At 38.4% G+C, this 18,072-nt stretch overlaps 1 protein-coding gene across 1 annotated transcript in view; it reads left to right on the forward strand.

Moving 5' to 3' along the window:
- The window catches only part of nlgn4xa (neuroligin 4 X-linked a), a 110,071-nt gene that overhangs the window by 38,762 nt on the left and 53,237 nt on the right, over positions 1-18,072 (forward strand). Inside the window, exon 3 of the mRNA XM_044345371.1 lies at positions 2,785-2,937. Within this exon, the coding sequence (XP_044201306.1) occupies positions 2,785-2,937 (153 nt within the window). The remainder of the gene's footprint in view (positions 1-2,784; positions 2,938-18,072) is intronic.

Genomic DNA, 18,072 nt, shown 5'->3' on the forward strand with positions numbered 1-18,072 from the left:
GACTGAAGGAAAGAGTCCAAAAACTGAAAATAGATTTGTGTATCAGAACTTTGTTTTTTCTTTATCCAGTGACCCTTTGGAGGGGCCTGACCCCTCGGTTGAGAACCACTGAACTAAACTAGCTAACTGTATATAAAGTAGTGTAAACTAGCTCCACCTCCAGCAGCTACAACAGTAACATGCTGCTCTAACACTGATGCTTCACTATTAATAATCTAATGATGTCATATATAATAATATATCAGTCAGAGGGACCAAACCACTACTTTTACTGCAATACTTTAACTACATCAAGCTCATAATACTTTTTTGTACTTTTACTTACGTAGGTTTTTTCCTGCAGGACTTTAAATTGTAATGGAGTATTTCTACATTTCTGTGTTTATACTTTTACATAGTGGCATCTAGCAGAACAGATTTAGCAGAAATGAAATATCATATTGATAAGTATGTTTTAATTATGAATAATCACCTGAAAATAAGAATCACTGTGTATTCATTACCTCAGAATGAGCCCTTTATATGCCCTAGGGAGCGGGTCCTCTTCCACAGAGTCTGCCATGTTGCACCGCCATGTCTCTACAGTAGCCCAGAACAAACAAACTAAATATTGGCTCCAGAGAGGCCTTTCACACTTTTCATAGGTTTCCTGGCCACTGTAGGTCCTCCTACACACTTGGAAGGGGGCACTTGGAAGGGGGAGGGGGTGAGGGAAAGGCTATTCAGTTGGTTGCAATCTGCAACCTCACCGCTAGATGCCACTAAATCCTACACACTGCACCTTTAAGTAAAGGATGTGAGTACTTCTTCCACTACTGGGATAGTATGACATGACTATTACTGTACTGATGGAACAGACCATGTTAAAGTACATTTTACTGAATTTATTGAGGCAGAAAACAGGAGCAGATCTGAAACAGGGAAGCTTCTCTGTAAGTCATTATAAAAAAGGAAATTTGCAGCAAGCTCCTCTCTCATATAAGCCTGTTTCAAACAGATGCCAGGGTTTCTCTGCAGCTGGAGTAAATTAAGGCCCCGAATGAGAATTTACGGTAAGCTCAATATCGTGGCTTTGAATCTCGTGCTGCACACAAGCCGGCCAGCTCCCCTCTCAACTCGATATTTTCCTCAGCAGATGCTGTCATCCGGATGACATTTGAGAGACTTCCAAGCAGCCTGGTCGGCAGGGCCAGGGATAATGGGTTTGTTCAGCTGTTGGTTCCAGGCAACCACAGCTACAGTATAGTGCAAGAGATCTGAGAGATGCACAGCCATGTGAGGACAACAGTATGAGTTAGAACGCCTGTTTTTACGTCTTGGGAGAGCGCACCCAGAGGATTTTATGTAAAAGTCAGCTGAGGGGTCTTGATGATGAAGATGCTGCTCTCTTTTGTCAGGAGGATTTATGTCTTCTCCCTCCATCTTCTTTCATGTAAAGGACCCACTCTTAATTTATAATCACCACCTACACATGTACTAATCACCAAGCTTAATCACAACTGGAGAGCCTCATAAACAAGGTATTCATCTGGCCTAATTGCAACATTCCCTGCACATTACACAAAGAACAAATGGTGCAGGCGGGAGAAGAGACAGATGTAGAGATTGCAGGCCATGGAAATTCTCATCAGGGTCTGCTGGAGAACGTCAGACCATATCTCTAACACCAACAATCCTTCTTAGTGTAAAGATGATCTGTGTTAAATTACAAAAGGTCAAACTAATTTCTCTGTTGTGCAGACACTGATACTGTGTAGTGTTTTCCCGCTGATTACAATATCATGAATGATTGTTGTCCATGTTTCCTGCGTGACCATTATTTGCTCTGAACTGTTACCAACTTTAGCGTCAGACATAGGTGGAAGAAGAATTTTGATCTTTTACAATCTACTATGTGTAGAATTTTTATTTCAAATGTAGGTTTTGTTATGCTTTTTTCCCCCTTTTTTAGCAACATCCTTAGCAACCAAGTCTACAGAATGGATGGCCTTTCATGGGCAAGGTAGAAAAAAATGTTACGAAACAAAGCATTCAGAGCAGGTTGAAGCCCTGGCTTTTGACTTGCAGGGAGCATTTTTACATACGATCACCTTCCACCACAGCTCCTTGTTGAGCTGTGGTGGAAGTATAGTAACAAAAAGAGGGACTTTGGCACTAAAAATACTGGAACTTTGACTATGTTTAACATCCAATATCAGAACTGGAGAAAAATAACAGAAAACCACAAAAAGCATATGTCCCCTTTAAGCAAACACACTTTATAAGTGTAAAGTCACCTGAAATATTTAAGGAATTTAACCTAGATTTCAACATTGGGCCCCAAGATGTGACCTCAAGATTAAAATGCAGGAGCCGAACCAAAGTACTTCAGTAGTGCCCAGTAAGTCCAAGGCCTTTGGGGCCAATGGTAGTCTGGGGTCCCGTGGTAGTCACTTTGTATTTAGTTTACTTTGCTGTATTTTGTTTTTCTACTGTCTTTCTGCTTTTTGCATGGGATTAATGGTTAATGAATTATATCATTTTACTATCAAACAATACTTGAGTAAATTAACTTAATTTGTTTTGGTCTTTCTGTCACTGACATCAAATATGATGTCTGTTTTGAAACCAAAAATGACCTTGAATCTGGTGTAAATATAGCAAATGATCCACCATTAAGAAAAGGAATATTTTATTGTCAAAATTTCAACTGCACTGAATTTAGCCACATCCACCGCATGTGGTTTTCCATTAAATACTTGCAATTTTTGAAATATCTTTTGTACATTTGTTTTTTATTTGCAGATATCCATGCTGAGGACGGGTTAAAGCCAGTCATGGTTTACATCCATGGAGGCTCCTACATGGAGGGAACAGGCAACATGATTGATGGCAGCATCCTGGCCAGCTACGGGAATGTCATTGTCATCACAATCAACTACCGGCTCGGAGTTCTGGGTGAGTCCATCAATTTGGACCTTTATTAGTTTGGAGAAGGCTGATTGAGCCAGAAAGTGAGTTATTGATTTGAGGGTTGTATTAATGACTAATTGGCTCTCTGTTTCACCATCTGGCTGGTCTTTTTATGGGAAACCTACATTTATGTTCCTCTTTGGCTGGACAGTTGAAACCTCTTTAAGCTCTTTTTGATTACATTTTTGAATCTTTGATTCCCTTAATTAAACTGGAATTACTTGTGATCTATATGTTTCATTGGATTCAGATATCATTCTAATAGAACAAATATATACTGAACAAAACCAAGTGGGTTAATCCTTATACACACACACACACACACACACACACAAAGATGTTTGATACACCTTTCTTCTTGATTGCCTGTAGAGTTTGTGGAGTTCTCCGCCTCCAGCTAGCATTTTGTTTTCCCAGTGCCAATCAACCACTAATGGTGCTGTGGGTGGTGGTTTGCATTTCTCTGCATTCTTTATCCATCTCTTTATTTTAAATAGCTATATTCAAATGCAGCCTTGGATGACCCCCACAGCACACGATAAGAAGATGCAAATTAAATGAAAACTCTTACATTTGTAGCCTTTTCAATGACTTTAATCAGTCTGCAGCATCAAACATCAAGCAGCCTAAAAATTCTGCAGCGGATAAATTGATCCGTTGTGATCTGAGCTGGTATCTACACCACTGTGCTGTGCATCTTATTTTGTTACCGTCTGTAAGATGAAAGTAGTTTTGAGCTCACAGAGGGATACTTTATCTTGCCTTTGACATAAAGGTTTGAGTTCTGAATGTCTGTTGCTCAAGAAAATGTCTTGAGTCTGAGAAGAGGCTGATAACATCAAACATTTTGAGGGAAAGAGTTTTGAAATTTCCTTCTGGAGGAAGCACAGCTGTGGCCACATTGACAGTGTTTCCCTGCTGCTACTCCACTGTGGCAGCAGAGCATGTTTTTACTTTGTTTCTCTTCTCTAAATCTAAGTGTAACCTCTAAATTGGCCAGAAAACAAACTTGTGAACCTTTCTTGCTCTTTATAAAGTCTCACCCTTGTAAAACAGTCTGCCTGAGAAGCGTAAGTGATGGCTGCAAGTAAAGTTTGTCCCTAAGGAGCAGATTACTGAGCCTTAGTCAGAGCTGCGGGATATTTCTGAACATGGATGGCATGAATGGGCAAAAGTGCACTTTAATTGAATGTACTCCTGCAAATGAAAACTTGATGCTGAGCTGTTTAAAAAGCATCTTTCTCATGCCTGCAAAAATAAAGAAATTGCGAGTTCTCTGCTACTGAGCTTGAAATGTTGAAAAAGCTATCACACACTCTTCCTGCACAAGACATCCTCATAAAAAACCACAGTATATGCGACCTATACTGTTGTTTTTTCTTGTGAGGACGAGCTGTCGTGAAAGATGGGAGGCTATGTGGGAGCAAATGGCAGTTTAATAATTCTGTCATCTCAACAAATAGCTCAGTGGCTGAATTAAAAAATGCTCATCACTGGAGTTTGGCATGAGTTGGAAGCTTGTAGAATTTCCTCATGTTCTCCTCTAGTGATGTGTGATTTTTTTTAAATGTCCTCTACCAGGCTGACACCGTCTAGACACCAGCACCACAGATTTTTATACCTGCTTCCCCTCAGACCTCCAATCACGGACAGAATTGCCCTTACAGTGGTCAGCTACTTCTTTAAGGTAGAGAAAGATTGTGGTCATGGTTGAAAAAAAAAGAAACAACACTAACTGTAGCAGGAAATTGGAAACAAGTAGTTACTGCTTGTGTCATAGTCACACACTTTCTTGACTCATCTATCCACGCCTCTGTAAGAGGTTTTTTTCAGTGCTATAACAACATCAACGAATGGCAAACGCTGGTGTTTTCATTGTGAGGACAGTGTTGACATCAGCAGCCATTGTATACATTTCCATATTATCCTCCTATATGTTGTGCTACATAGAAACATTCATTTCATTTGATTTTGAAGCAACTTTAAGGTAAATATGCACAAACACTAGCAGATTCATGAGTGGTGATAAAAAAAGATTTATTAAACTCTTTAACACATGATGATGATGATGATGGTGGTAGCAGTTGGGATGTCATTGATGGTGACAATGGTTTGCATGTCTACTACAGTATATGTCACCACATATATTCTATGATTTAAAAAGAAGAGTTACAGGACATAATTAAAGGATTTAGCTTTTTCTTCCCTATATACTTCAACAAATCTCATGTGCAGAGCCAAACCAACAATGAACTTATCACTTTGTACAAAGTTCTTGGAGAAATTTCTAATGTAATACAAAGTCATGAGGTGGTGATATGTAGCACAACAAGCTAGCACAGCTCTGTAAATGGAACCAAGTTCCCGCACGTGTGCAGTGGCGTCAGCCGTACAAGGAAACTGACTGAGGGTTACTGTCTTACTATTAGTCTGTGGAGCTGTTTCTGAACAAGCTATGGTAACCACTCTCTTGAGGGATGCAGGAACATGTCACTCAATGCAGCACTGTGGCTGATTGATGTGTTTTTAATAGTTTTTGGACAACAACAGAGGTCTACAGCTCAGAGGAGTAAAATATATCAGGCGCTGGATAGACACAATACTTAGTAGATTAGTTCATTGTTGGTTTGGCCCCAAACATAAGATTTGTTGACAATAAGAAAAATGTAGAAAATCACCACCCTTATCCTTTATGTGTGACAAGTAACATTTTAAATAGTAAATACTCACTTGGAATGGAAGAAAAGGAGTAAAGCCATCATATAGTCAAGGCGAAATGGCCTCCACAAGTCTGTCCACAGTTGAGTTGATGGAGACACTAGTGCAGAAAATAACATTTCAAACAAAAAACTACCCAACTAAATTGGATTTTTTGCTGCTGGGTACAGTTTAAATCTCTGCTGCTGTTATAATTCTTATCCTATCCAGTTAAATCAATTTATATTTTCTTGGTGGCACTTCATTTGAAATGCAGTTACATAGTCCTATTTCAAGGAAAATGTACTTGTACAGCCTTGGATAACAGCAATATAGCTATATAAGATGTATCCTTTTATCAGATGTGAATTTCTGTTACTCATAAAAAAAAAATGTCGATGTCTATACCCTGTGGTTCATTGTCTGTTGAAGTGAAGCCACAGTACATCCTTATGCACACGCTACTACTGCTGCTGCTCCTCTCTGCTCTGCTTACCATTTGTTATAAGGCCGAGCTGTCTGCACCAGTCACTATATTTAGTTGCCGGAGAGCCGGGGGGAAAAGGTGTTCTGGAAAAGTGTGCACTGCGGAGAGGAAAAAAAAAGAGAGAGAGAGAGACAGAGAGAATGCAGATGAGAATACAGATAGAGACAACAGCGGAAGGCGAGTAGAACAGAGAGAGGAACAGAGGGAGAAGTAAAGTGACAATGTGGAAATGGAGATCTTGTTAGGCTGCAGATTTTGATGTAAAAACATACCTGTACCTAAAACCACAAAGTGGAGCTCTGACAGGGAAGAGCTAATTGACACACAGTAGATTCACTCGGTGTGTTCATATTAAATTCTTGTGTCGGTGCAGTCACTGGAGAGAAATCATCTGCACATTGGCTTGCCAGCGTTCAATGCCTCTCTGGTCTCTTTTGGATCATTAAGCATAGTAGACTGGAGCTATTTGTCCCTTCATGGTGTTGGTTAACTTGGTGGATATCTGATTATTTATAATAATTCCATTTTATTACAACTTGGGTCCTTTTTTCAGTTCATTCTACTCATGCTCATACTCAAGCTCAAGTGTGAGCAACCACAACCATTCAAGCTATGCTGATAGAGCAGAGAATCATGGAAAGGTAAAACTAGTTGTTTACAAGCTCTAAATGTACTTCTTCTTGTACTAACACTGATCCACTGACCAAATAGTGATGAATATGTCCATATTTTCAGTAGCTGTTCTGGAGCTTTCAATTGTATTACACATCTTCCTCAGCAGATGGAGTTGTGCAGTTTTGAGTGTTGTGCAGAGTTGTAGATGTTCAGAAGATGAGAACGTTAAATATTTCCCATCCATGTTGACCTAAAACAAATTAAAGTTAATTATTGATCATGGAAGAAGCAGCTGACGAAAAAAAGCTCTATTCTGCAGGTGTTCTGGAGCTTTCATTGTATCAAAAGAATGGAAATTTGAACATCTACAATTCTGTGACAACTAGGAAACACCGTCTGCTGAGGAAGATCATGTGAAAGATCTGCCAAATCAACCAAATAGAGCTTGTGGTGAGATTGTTTTGTCAACTACTGTTTTCAAAGTCAAGAAGGAACTGTCAATCTCCATGTCTATATCTTTTTGGGTTCATAATTTTTTAACAATATCATATCTAATTCAAGAGACAAAAAACACTGCATTTCCTAGATCAGGATTGGTGGTGAAAAAAATGTGAAGGAGTAGAAAATGTTCTCTAGCTGTAACTTGATACAGCTGTACAAACAATGAGTTTGATATCTAAAAGGATGAACCAGAACATAGGAGAAAAACTTAAGTTCACACAGATTCACTAAGAAGTTACAACAGTACTGAGAGCTGAACAGAGGGATACTTTGAAAAGCAGAGATTTTTTAGCTCTATTCACCAGCAAAGACACACAGTCAGTTTAGTGCAAGACACAGCTTGGTTTGTGGTGGGAAGTTATCCCAGGTTGGCCCCAATTAACCCTGCTAAAAGGCAGAACCAAGCGTTTGTTAGTGAGGTTATCTCCTGCTGGCCACAGTCGCTGTGAATTCACAGTTTGGCACAGCTTGGCATGATTAAAGCATGCTATACCAGGCCCATGGAAAAATGACCTAGTAATTGCTGAGATTTGTGAAAATGGTAACATGGCTTAGAAGGAGATTTGGCGGGTCAAGAAACACAAGCAGTCAGGTTGTAAACAAAGCAACAGTTTATCCAGATGATCGAAACCACTTGAGGTCAAACTGAAAGTGAGTGCATCTGAAATGTTGCTACACTGTAAAATATCATTCAGGAATGAAGTGGAATCAACTAATATTTTGTCACACATATATTAAGTTTAATCAATTTCAAGTTAAGTCAACTTCAACTTTTAGTCCTCGTTTTCATAAAATTTCAGAACATTTCCTCTGACTTGAAGTCTTTTGACTTGAAATGATTGATGAGTTGAATGAATGCACTGTTGACAGTTCACTAAACTCATTAAATTAAGTTTCTAAAGAGACGCGATCAGCATATAAGCAGACTTAGATAGCATGCATTGTTAGAGAGTTAAAACTCTCCAGAGACACTTCATTTTATATTTTGAAGAAACACAGCGGGAACTTGCTTTGTGTCTTTAAGACGCTTTAAGATAAGTCATGCTAACAAGGTCACTGAGAGCAGCCTTGCATGTTGTCTTTGTACTGACTGTACAACAAGGCTCCAACTGCAGCAGCAAGGGCTGTAAGTTCTTTCTAACAAATGAAAAACTGACTCTCCAAACTGTAAAAAATACATAAAAAGCTAATTTGACAGTAATTTTTGTCGGTAGTGTCACACTAAACATTTGTTGATTTAACAAGGAGCAGGAGTTTTGGGTCCCCCCTTGTATTCTCAAATCACTAGTGTCCATTCATCCAGCAAGGATGCTGTCTGTTCTTAATTCTGTCCTCAAGGAGGCTCATTTCTTGCTCAATATATCCTTCTGCAGTGACAAAAGAACGACACAGGACACTTAAGATGCGAGCAAGAGTGAGAAAGCTCTGCTAAATATCAGACACAGCAGTCTCCATACCTCACAAGATTTCTAGGTATTGTTCAAATGATTTAAACAGATACCTCCAGCTGCTGTTAGGAAGGTGCAAATGTACGATGCTGCCTGGTGCAGTGAGTGTGTGAACAGTGTTAACGCTGGGCTGAAGCAGACATCTTGTGTGAAGGGACAACGAGCTCTGCAGGCTGAGCGGCTTTCAATAGCATCTGTGCCGGCAGGCTGATAGAAGAGGACTGTGAGTAGAATGAGAGAAGTCATCAGACACTCATCACCCTTCACCACTTTAACCTCACACACCCTGTTGGACAGCTGTCAGTGGCTGTATCTCTTACACTGTTTCCCTATGCTCACTTTCCTCTGGTTGATTCAAAGGCACAAATCTACTACGGTATCCGGTACAAACATACAGGGTTACAATGATAGTAAAGCCATCTAAACTTACATTCCCTTCTCTCTAGGGCTAAAATTAATGTGCAATAAAGTAGAAGAGTTACGACTAAATATGATCAAGGGGTCCTTTAAGAGCCAAAATATATTATATATATATAGTATTCAGATCCTTTACTTAAGTAAAAGTACATAAGTATTATGAGCTTGATGTAGTTAAAGTATTGCAGTAAAAGTAGTGGTTTGGTCCCTCTGACTGATATATTATTATATATGACATCATTAGATTATTAATAGTGAAGCATCAGTGTTAGAGCAGCATGTTACTGTTGTAGCTGCTGGAGGTGGAACTAGTTTCAACCACTTTATATACAGTTAGCTAGTTTAGTCCAGTGGTTCCCGGCCTAAGGTTCGGGTCCCTCTAAAGGGTCACCAGATAAATCTGAGGGGTCGTGAGATGATTAATGGGAGAGGAAAGAAGAAAAAACAAAGTTCTGATACACAAATCTGTTTTCATTTTCTGGACTTCTTCTCTAATCTTTGATTTTTGGTGAATTATTGGATCATTTGAGCATTTATTGAAATGAAACCATGTGAGAAGTTTTGAGGAAAAAAATCACTATTTGGTGGAGCTGTTAACAACTCATAGACATCTGAAATGTGACCCCGACTACACACTGCTTTATGTAAGACGTCAAAAGCCAAAAAGTTGGAAACCAATATAATTATATTAGCCATTGTATCAGATCTTCATCTGAAAAGTAACTAAAGCTGTCAAATAAATGTAGTGGCATAGAAAGTACAATATTTTCCTCTGAAATACTCAAGTAAAGTACAAGTACAGGAATTGAATGTACTTTCTTTTTGCCACTGTACTACATTCTGCTGCTGTGTTTTTCTAACTACATTACTGTTTTAGTCCACCCAATAATTCCATCAGCTTCAAATTTTGCTGATTTTGTCAGTTGTTATTAAGCTACCATCAATGAAACTCTGCCTCTCCTGCCAAGATAATGTCTTGTAGTGGCTCAAAGGGCATTTTCCCTCCTGTTCCAGGCAGGGTTAGGGTTAAGGTCATCACAGCAGTTAGGGTTACCCTAACCATATTGACCTTAACCCCAATCCCTATCCCCCTAAGGCTTTCAATGGCTCTGAGAAAAATGGCATAGTAGAACTGATTATACTATATTATATTTTCTGAGCACATATTAAATTTCCTTCAATGAAATTCAGCACTTTCTAGAACTGTTTCAATTTACAAGCTTTGGATTAGGGTTATGGTAACTCCAATTTCTAACCCTAACTAGAGGTCTTGGTGGGGGGAGTTGTCAAAAGAAACTTTAAATCTCACCCTATCAGGATATTAAAGGACAGCTTCACAATTTTTCAAGTGTGTCTTAAAACAACAGTCAGGTGTCCATATGAACAATGAAAGAGGTTTACCTTGCTGTAATCATTCCTCCTCTTCATACTGACTATTAAAAAAAATCCCCTTCAAATGTGCTTTCAGTGTAAGTGATGGGGGCCAAAATCCACAGTGTGTCAACAGTCATTTTGTGAAAAAATGCATCTCAAAGTTTGCCTGAAGCTTATATGAGGCTTCAGCAGTCTGAGTTAGTCATATCAAGTGGATATCTGCCACATTTACAGTCTTTTTAGCATCAAATTCCCTCTTTGTGTTTCCTCAGACAGTGTTTCCTTGTTGAGCTGCGTTGGAAGTACAGTAACAAAAAGAGGGACTTTGGCACTAAAAATACTGTAACGTTGAAAGATATCTACTTGATTTGACTCATTTGGATGGCTGAAGCTTCCTGGTAGATTCAGATAGCCTTTTAAATACATTTTTGCACAGAAGGAGGACTGTGGATCCCCCATCACTTACATTGTAAGTGCATTATGAAGGGATCTTCTAATGGTCAGTATGAACAAGAGGAATGATTAAAGCAAGAAAAACGTTGTTAAATGTTCATTTGGGCATCTGACTATTGTTTTAAGACAGATTTGAAAAATTGCAAACCCATCCTTTAAGATGCCCATTGAGCCACTGGATGGATTTTCATGTGAAACATCAATGCGGGACGCTTCATGAATGGTAGCTTAACCACACTCTAAAAACAACTTATTCTGCCTTTATTAGTGACCAGCCTTTAATAGGTGAGTTCATGCTCACCTATTATTCGAGACTTAGTCATTATTTGAATATCTTCCTTTATTAGAAAATGTAATATTTGCTTAGGAACATGAATATTATTTAAAATTACATATGCCATTTATAATAGAGCTACTTCTGCTGCTGTATGGAAAAACTATCTAAAGAGCTAAAGTCTGTGCTGTGTAATTGGTTTAAAGTGGAGGCCCACTGCCCACACCAATTATTGGCTTCTCTTCCAATTGCCGTAGGCTGTGGTGAGATGCACAACAGTGTGCAACTAGAATGCTGGCTGCTGCATATACGTTGTAATGTATTGCAGTAAAGGCAGTGGTTTGGTCCCTCTGACTGATATATTATTATATATGACATCATTAGATTATTAATACTGAAGCATCAGTGTTAGAGCAGCATGTTACTGTTGTAGCTGCTGGAGGTGGGGTTAATTTCAACTACTTTATATACAGTTAGCTAGTTTAGTCCATTTGTTCCCAACCTAGGGGTGGTGAGATGATTAATGGGAGAGGAAAGAAGAAAAAACAAAGTTCTGATACACAAATCTGTTTTCAGTTTCTGGACTCTTTCTCTAATCTTTGATTTTTGCTGAAATATTGGATCATTCAAACATTTCTTAAAAATGAAACCATGTGAGAAGTTTAGAGGGAAAAATCACTATTTGGTGGAGCTGTTAACAACTCATAGACATCTGAAATGTGACCCCGACTGCCCACTGCTTTATGTAAGACATCAAAAGCCAAAAAGGCTGGAAACCACTGGTTTCATCTTTAACAATGTGTTGTATTTTAAAAGCTTGTTATATTATCCATTGTGTTAAATCTTGAAAAGTAATTAAACCTGTCAAATAAATGTAGTGGAGTAGAAAGTACAATATTTCCCTCTGAAATTTAGTGGAGGAAGTAAAAAGTATATACTCAGTAAACCACAAATACTGTACCTCAAAATTGTACTAATTGTACAGTACTTGAGTAAATATACTTGGTTACTTTCCACTACTGATTTTCAGTCATTGTTTGCCTCTTTATGGCCAGAGTTTGAGTCACTTTTGATTTACAGTGACGTCACCGCATTGATGATGAGTAATGCAAAATTATGGTCTGTAGAATGGCTGTCAAGGTCACATTTTGAATGTTCTGCTTAACTGGTGAGTTCAAAGCTGAAAAACAGGTCATGAAATGTGTGGTCTCACAAGAGAAGATTGACGTGTCCTGTTCAAATTGCTCCATGACTCAGCACAAAGAGTCAACATGGCACCAGAAGTGTTTGTGATTTCATTTACCAACTGCAATATGGAGACTACAGTCACTGGCTTCAAGATGTGATGGTTGGTAACCAGTGATGTAGGGGTAAAAAAAAGAATAATAACTGAAATAGTAAATGATGGCCTCCAGTTGGTGATGACTTTTCATTCACATACCTTGACTTACTACATAAAAATATGTAAATATAAATGATTTAACTCCTTTACAGTGGTTTTGTATGAGAAAACCCACAATGTTGTAGTAGTAACATGTAGTAGTGGTCATTCCAAGGTTGACAAATGTGCTTTACATTTCTTTTTTCCAGAAGAGATCAGAACAGTTTTTGTGCTTTTTGTTTACAGCGATTGGTAATGGTTCCATAAATGTTTTCCACATCAATTCAAAAAGTCTGAAACTGGGTACATTGTTCTTCATTTTATTAATAGCAGATTTCCCTAGCATATAAAGACATTTTGGGTTTCATCCACTCAACTGATCATACTTTAAGGGGGCTTTTATGACACTGATGAGTGTCACTGCAATACCTTTTAGGATCCTTTTATAACCTTTTTCACCAAATTGATGCCACTGCTACTCCAATTATTTAAATACAGTTTTGTTTTTATGTAAAATATGTTGATTGTTCCAGATTAGACAGGAATGGGGAGAAAGTTTAGAAAGTTTTAGAAAGTTTACAAAGTATTACAAACTGATTGAAAACCAGATTGGGGATCTAGTTCCAGGTGGAATTATGTTTAGATGTACATTTTCTAAAGCAATTTATCTTGAAAATATGATCTGTAGTTTGACAGTGTAATAAAGGCTGATTATATATTATACCAAGATTAAATTTACATTTAGATAGTCCCGAAATAAATAAGCTTTAGTTCATCAAATATATTTAGTTCTAAAAACTGAAGTAAACCCTCACTTTGTTCAGTTAAATTGTTGGAAGCGAAACCTTCAATTTGATTTGGTTTCAAATAAACAGATTCAATGAGGTCACATTGAAACTGTGTCTCCATATCTATTCTGTTCTTGCTGTACTCTGCTGATACAAAGGTGACTCTTGGATTTGGGAATGACACTGAATAGTCCCCCTACAGACTGTGTACAGACAGTGCTCCTCTCAAGGTGGTTCTGGTTCGCTGTAAGCTCGTGGACAAGAGAGAGAATATTGGCAAAGGGATCCATGATGCATTACCAAAGACGACAGGGAGCAGGGAAGTGTGCAAATCTTGTGAGCAGGCAACAGTATGACCCTTTAAGGCCAACATGCTGGTAAGAACCCACAGTGAGGTAGCAGAATCATACATCAACAGGACACCTGGTCTAGTTTCTCTTTTATGTACTATAGCTGCAGTGGGTCATCAGTGCGTACAGATTGTGGTTCCAGCAGTGGGGTGCTGGAGGTGCCAGGATGAGGTCTCCTGGATAACATTGAGTGCCATCTGGCTTCAGGAAGCTGTCACATGAGCCAGAGTGACGGTGAGCTTCATTAGACTGCTCTGTGATCTGTCAGAGGCACATGGCACTCTCCATTTCCTCTCCTTCTAACCCCCCACTGCCCATTGTGTTCAGACGTGAGACGACTAGTGATGGCTGCCTGATGGAGATGTGTTACTGCTTTGCTCCTCCTCTGCTACAGACCAGCTTCTCAGCCACCCCACCATTTTACTCACTTAATTTATTCACTACAAGCACATCGGCTGCCCTTTACAACAGAGATATTTTTTATTCATCATGTAATCACATTTAATGTAACATAATGTCATGGATTACACAGTTGGATTCAACCTTCAGCAGATTTTTGAAGCTAATACAAATAGTGCTCTTTCATTTCTGAAGTTGCTGATAGCTGTTTTTTTTTTTTTTTAAAAAAAAGGTTCACCATGTGTCTTTTTATTTCCATATTCATACCTGATAATTGCAAAAACTTGTGACTCCCACACAGCTTTATTCAGTCAGGGAAGAAAAGCATGTGAAAAATGGGTTACTAAAAGCCAGAATAATTAAAATGTTGTTTTTTCTATTCTCTTATTTACTCTGAACCCTTTAAAGCTGCATTAATTGATATTGCTGTCCACTTGGGGGCAGCACAACAAGTTGAAAACACAACATCTGACTTATAAGTTGCAAACATTTATTGGTGCAGCTTTAAAGTTAATCTACCATTGCACTTGATTAATGTCAGGGTGAATCTGTGGTGGATGACTTCCACTTAATGAAGAATTAATTAGCCAAAACATTATTAGGTACTTTAATGTGAAAGTGCTATGCTTTCACCAATAAGTGACGCCAATAATTGACTTCCATAACTAAAAAAATGAATTATGATACAAATATGACTTAGCGCCATATAATTATGAGAATACTACTGTATAATTATGAGGAATGAGGGAAGCACTGATGGATGGATATATTTCTTGTATAGTATTTGTTTTCGTGTGTGTTAGGGTGACTGGAGTTGATATCGTTTTACTGTCAACACACAAAAACATGTCCAGGTGATTCCAGCTGATAAACTGGTAAATAGAAGTTTGACAACCTCTCTCACAGTTTCATCACATCTGTCTTATTTGTGAGAGAGTTTCCTCTCAGGGTCACTGACTCGTACTAAGCAAGCAGTATGAAGTAACAGCACAGGAAAGTAACCTTTTACTCAACTCATCAGAGCAGGATATCATATTTTCTATCACACTCTGACAAGCCTTAGAAGTCTGAATGTAATATAAAAACAAAAAACTAAAAACATAATGCTTTGAATAGGGGATTAAGTGTTTTTTTTAAAGGACTGAAGGTGATTCAATTCCTTCTCTTTTACAAAATCCTTCTTTCAAATTCATCAGTTTTGGGATTTCATACCTTGCATACAGCCAATGGTTTTAGATCATTAACAGATGCTTGATAAATTAAAAGATTTTTTTTAATACATCTTTGCACTTTTTCCAACTTTATTTAGAAAAACTTATTGTCCCCAGCTACCCCATCCATTACAACTCCTAAAAACAGGACCTCCAAAGAAAGAAAGAAAGAAAAGGGCTTCCAGATTGTATGGAAGGTTTTTAGAGAGCCCTTAGTTGAGCATCTTATTTACTCCAGCTTGATACATTTCAGTGCCTCCTTAATCCAATCTTCAAATTTAGAGGATGAGACCTGCTTCCATTTCATAATAAGATGCCTAGCAAGCAAGGTAGTGAAGGCCAGGACCTTTTGAATTGAGCCAGATACGTTATTGTCATGGATTATGATTGGGACATGGATTAGGAGTAATTGTAACCTCATAAGTATGATGTACAATAGTGTTTCAAATATTTTAGTCCAATATTCTATTTATAATAACTGGGGACAAGTCCAGAGCATCTGCAAGAGATCAGCAGGTGAACCCTCGCATCTGTTACAAGCATCCTTGTGGTTAGGGAACATTTTTGCTAATTTGGCATTAGTCTAAGTAAGATTTTGCACTGAAGTAGCCCATGTCATGCACAAATAGAGGATGAGTGTACCAGGTAGAGAATATGTTCCCATTTATCACTGGTAAATTTTGTGCAAAGATCTTCTTCCCACATGTTTTTCCTGACATGGGTTAGTGGATTTGGTTAGAGTGAATTAAGTAGATGTATATGATGGAAATGATACACCTTTGCTGCAGGTGGAGCTCCAGGAGGTCATCCAGGGGAGAGTAGGGGGGACAATTAGGAAAGTGAGGGAACTGCTTTTGAGCAAAATGTCCAATCTGGAAGAAATAAAAGTCTGTTTTAATGCAATTCCGATACATGATATGCACATTCAAAGAGTTATTGAATTTTTCCTGTCCATACTAGCCATGACAGGATCCCTCCCTAGCATGCCTCTATTATAATAGATGGTGGGGGACGAAATCCACATTATAATGCATTCTAAAGTTCTGCCACCTCCTCTTCACCATGGCAGTCTGGTATAATGCCTGCATTACTGCTAACAAGGCATTCCTCCGCCTGTCAGTGGAAAGTTCCATATTATACTCTCTCATTAAAAAGAAAAGAGATTAAAAACTAATCATAGGAATGTGGAATTTTACCTTTCTGTTGGTGGCAAAGCTCTTGATTACCATTGTATCTAGGTTCCAACCCTCACCTATGGTCAGAGCTTTGGGTAGCAATCAAAAGAATCACAGATACAAGCAACTGAAATGAGTTTCCTTCACACTGTAGCTGGGCTCACCCGTAGAGACAGGGTAAGGAGTTCAGACATCCAGAAGGAACTTGAAGTAGAACCGCTGCTCCTTCACGTCAAAGGGAGTCAGTTGAGTTGGTTCAGCATGCCTCCCTGTGGAGGTATTCCAGGCACGTCCAATGTGAAGGAGACCCCGAGGCAAACCAAGAACACACTGTGAAGACTATATAACTCATCAAGTGGCTGAAAATGGATGGATGGATGGAGTTCAGCAGAAGTTAATATGAGGCTTCCATAGTCTGAGTCAGACTAATCAAGTTGATTTCCTGACGGTCATGTGTGGATTTATTGCAAAGGTTGTGTTACAGTAACAAACCTGTATGAGACTACCAGGATGTATCCATACAGCGCTCAGAAAGAAAACACAGACTGTGGCAACACAAAGAGGGAATTTTATAGCAAATAGAGATGTCTAACCCATACTGCTGAAGCCTCATATTAGCTTCAGCTCTTACGGAAATGGTTACTGACGTTTTTCTTTAATGCCTCCTTTGGAAGCCAAGAAAATCTTTACACCATGTTGTATTTAACATGTATTGCTTTTCTGAATAAAATATGCTAACCTGAATCTTTATAGCCTCGCTAACATCAGAGCTCTCTTTACCATTCCCAAATTAATCAAATTCATAAAATTTTCCTCAGCAGACATTTTTATTTGTCTTTGGAGGATAAGCAGAGGTGGAATTCATAACATTAAAGGGGCCATATGATGCACATTTACAGGTCTATAATTTTAATCTGGAATATTTCTGCATTATTTACAGTTCCTTATTTTGACCAGCATATGTTGTCCAATCATGTTTTCTCCAACTAAGAAAAACTTCAAAAATCAGGTCATTTTTATCTGCCAAGAAAAAGTAATTCATGTATTCATTTCATCTCAGTTAGATTACTGCAATGCGCTCTACTCATGTCTCACACACACACAAAAAAAACTTCAGCTTCTTCCAAATGCCACAGCCAGACTCATAACCAGGTCTAACAGGATGGAGCACATCTGACCGGTTTTAAATATTACGTCATTGGCTCCCAGTCTGTTTTAGAGTGAATTTTAAATTTTTAATTATCACTATTAAGGCTTGTAGGGGGGATTCCCTACACGCCTGAATGCAACCTGTGATCCTCTGGTAGGTCATTCCTGGCCATTCCTTGGTCTAAATTAAAAACTAAAGGTGACTTGGCCTTTTCTGTTTGGCCCCCTTAGCTGTGAAATGACCTGCCAGAGGAGATCAGGGCATTGTCTTCTTTCAAGTCACTTGTAAAAACTCACTATTTTAGACTTGCTTTTTATTGATTTTACTACTTGTTTTATTATCTTTCGTTGTATTTTATTATAATATTTTATTAACTGTTTGCTTGTTTTGAAAAGTGCTA

The sequence above is a fragment of the Thunnus albacares genome, chromosome 24 (assembly GCF_914725855.1).
Source record: "Thunnus albacares chromosome 24, fThuAlb1.1, whole genome shotgun sequence".
NCBI classification, from domain to species: Eukaryota; Metazoa; Chordata; class Actinopteri; order Scombriformes; family Scombridae; genus Thunnus; species Thunnus albacares.